This window comes from Penaeus chinensis, chromosome 42 (assembly GCF_019202785.1).
Source record: "Penaeus chinensis breed Huanghai No. 1 chromosome 42, ASM1920278v2, whole genome shotgun sequence".
In the NCBI taxonomy this organism is placed as follows: domain Eukaryota; kingdom Metazoa; phylum Arthropoda; class Malacostraca; order Decapoda; family Penaeidae; genus Penaeus; species Penaeus chinensis.
Window position 1 is genome coordinate 16,039,541 of NC_061860.1, and position 2,500 is coordinate 16,042,040.

Sequence of the window (2,500 nt, forward strand, 5' to 3'; positions counted from 1 at the left end):
TGCATATATGTATATATATGTATATGTCTATGTATATATATATATATATATATATATATATATATATATATATATATATATATATATATATGTATGCATATATGTATATATATGTATATGTATGCATATATATATATATATATATGTATGCATATATGTATATATATTTATGTATGCATATATGTATATATATTTACACATGTGTATATGTATATGTATATATATATATGTGTATATATATACACACTTTTTTTTTGGGGGGGGGGGGCATGGTACGGTCAGCACACATATCATTTGATATGGAGGCACTCAAAATTTATGCACCTGGTATGGTTTGCAGGCTTATGAAACAAAGTACTGAGAACATGACTTTGAGATTTTAACACATTCCAAAGTTAGTTATTTCTATTATTTCTTTGCTAGATTTAAAGATATTATTTAATGAAACAAAAAGTGTACTTTGAGATGAGATTATTACTAACTTAACCCCTTCCCGACGGGTTACATCTATAGACGTGAAAAGAAACTGCTCGAAATGTGGCGTGCAGCTGTGCGCCAAGGCGCTCCGAGGCAGTGATTCGGCTTGATGTACCGAACTCTTGCGCTCAAAGTCGGCGCGTTGCCATGGATCGCCAGAGCATAGAGTTTTTTTGTTTTTTTCCTGTCTGAAACATTTAATAAATGCATTAAATCATAAAGGAAACTAATTTAAACCTGAAATTACTAATAATTCTATTTGACAATCCGATTGTGAAGAAATGGAGAATGGATGGCAATATCAGCTCAAAATTGTTATATGCTTATGCTTCCAACATGAAAAAGGTGTGTTAGCTGTATGAACTCCTTAAGAAGTGAATGGTTAAGACCAATTTTTAAATTCTGGGTAGTTTTTAATTTAGAGCAGTTATCATTGGGTACTATCGTCTTCAACATAAAATAATCAATATTTCACTTATTTTTCCAAAGTTCAAATTTTCAGCCATGGGGTGGCCTTTGTATTTGAAATGCTCATTACATTGGAAACGACAAATTTCAAATCAAAATAATTTTGCCGATGTGGACGGAACTGACTGCTAGAGCTATTCCAAACCGAGTTATTATCATTAGTTATACTTGTATATTTTATCATTAGTGCTTTGTACTCAGTACACGTATAGAGCCTTTTCTAAACTGCAGCATATTACTACGGAGTCTCGATGGAAAGCATATTTCATGTTTAAATGTGCACAAAATCACATTTTTGAAGAAAAAATACACTAAATATTGTTTCATACATCACTCTAATTTTCATTTTTTCTGACATTGGTTAAAAAGTGTTCTTTGGACATGCACGAACTCATATCTAAGCGCAATGTCTTTATCAAATGCCATATGCAAGATTGCAACAAGGAGAAGTCCATACAGGTGTACCTGGCTCTAATTACCTGTGACCAAAGTTAACCTGTCGGCATTTATGCCCTTACACCTCAAACAGTACTTTGGTAGTTTTTTCATTCTTGTGTGTGTAACATAGCCTAGGTAACTCAGTTTGACCCTTTAACCCCCCTCATTTGGGATGGTCTCCCTTTCTCTTTTTCTCTTCCTCCTCTTCTTTCCTTCATCTTCTTCCTCCTCTTCTTTCCTTCATCTTCGTCCTACTCTTTTCCTTAACTTCTTTTTCCATTTCCCCTTCTCCTCCTCCTCTCTTCAAACCCTTCAGGAAAATAATGAAAATTATATTGTTAACCCCTTACTGACAGGTGAAGAAAATTGAAATAAACTATGCCCTGGAGATTAATGGCAACGAGCCGACTTTGAGCGTGGGAGTTCGCTACATCAAGCCAAACCCCTTCTCGTAGTGTTTTGGCACATCACTGCAGTGTACAGTTGCACTCCACAGATCGAGCGGTTTGTTATGATGCCTCAGCGTGTGACCTGTCAGGAAGGGGTTAATGGAGATGATCCCTGTCACTGATACCTTAAATTTTGTTCTTTACAGCCAGCCATGGAGCAGATGGTTCTCAGGTTAGTGTAGTGCGCATGGGCAGTGGTGGCGTAGGCAGTCTGACAGAAGCAAATCTTACCGCCCCCTTGCCTGCCACTGGCGACGGAACTACACATGTCAACCTCACAGTGGAAGGATATCCACCTCTACCGCTTGAAGGTCAGTACGCTCCCGTCTCTCTGTCTGTTAAAATTTGGTGGAAGATGCTTTGAATTGTAACCCGAGAGTTTGGTAACGTGTGGATTTGGAGGACTTGTAGAGGCTTGCATTGAAGCTGTTTTCCTTAGAATTGTAACTTACAAGTGCTCTCATATCAGAAAATTAATTAAGAAAGCCATTGTCCTCTGCAAACATCCCTGTGTCTCACTGATACTTAGCCCACTCTGATAGGTATCAGAAATCTCTCAGCATCATAAACTCTGATTTTTTGGCAACATCCAGCTGCTGGGCATGGTAGTCTGCAACATGTAGTGGAACTTTCCCCTCCACATGCTCTAACATATCACCATATATACA

General features: G+C 37.2%; 1 protein-coding gene across 7 annotated transcripts in view; it reads left to right on the top strand.

Annotated features, from left to right (window-relative positions):
• LOC125048013 (death-inducer obliterator 1-like) overlaps positions 1-2,500 on the top strand; it is a 73,681-nt gene that overhangs the window by 15,742 nt on the left and 55,439 nt on the right. For all 7 annotated transcript variants that reach the window (XM_047646589.1, XM_047646593.1, XM_047646594.1 and 4 more), the window contains one exon: positions 1,979-2,143. In XM_047646589.1, the coding sequence (XP_047502545.1) occupies positions 1,979-2,143 (165 nt within the window). The remainder of the gene's footprint in view (positions 1-1,978; positions 2,144-2,500) is intronic.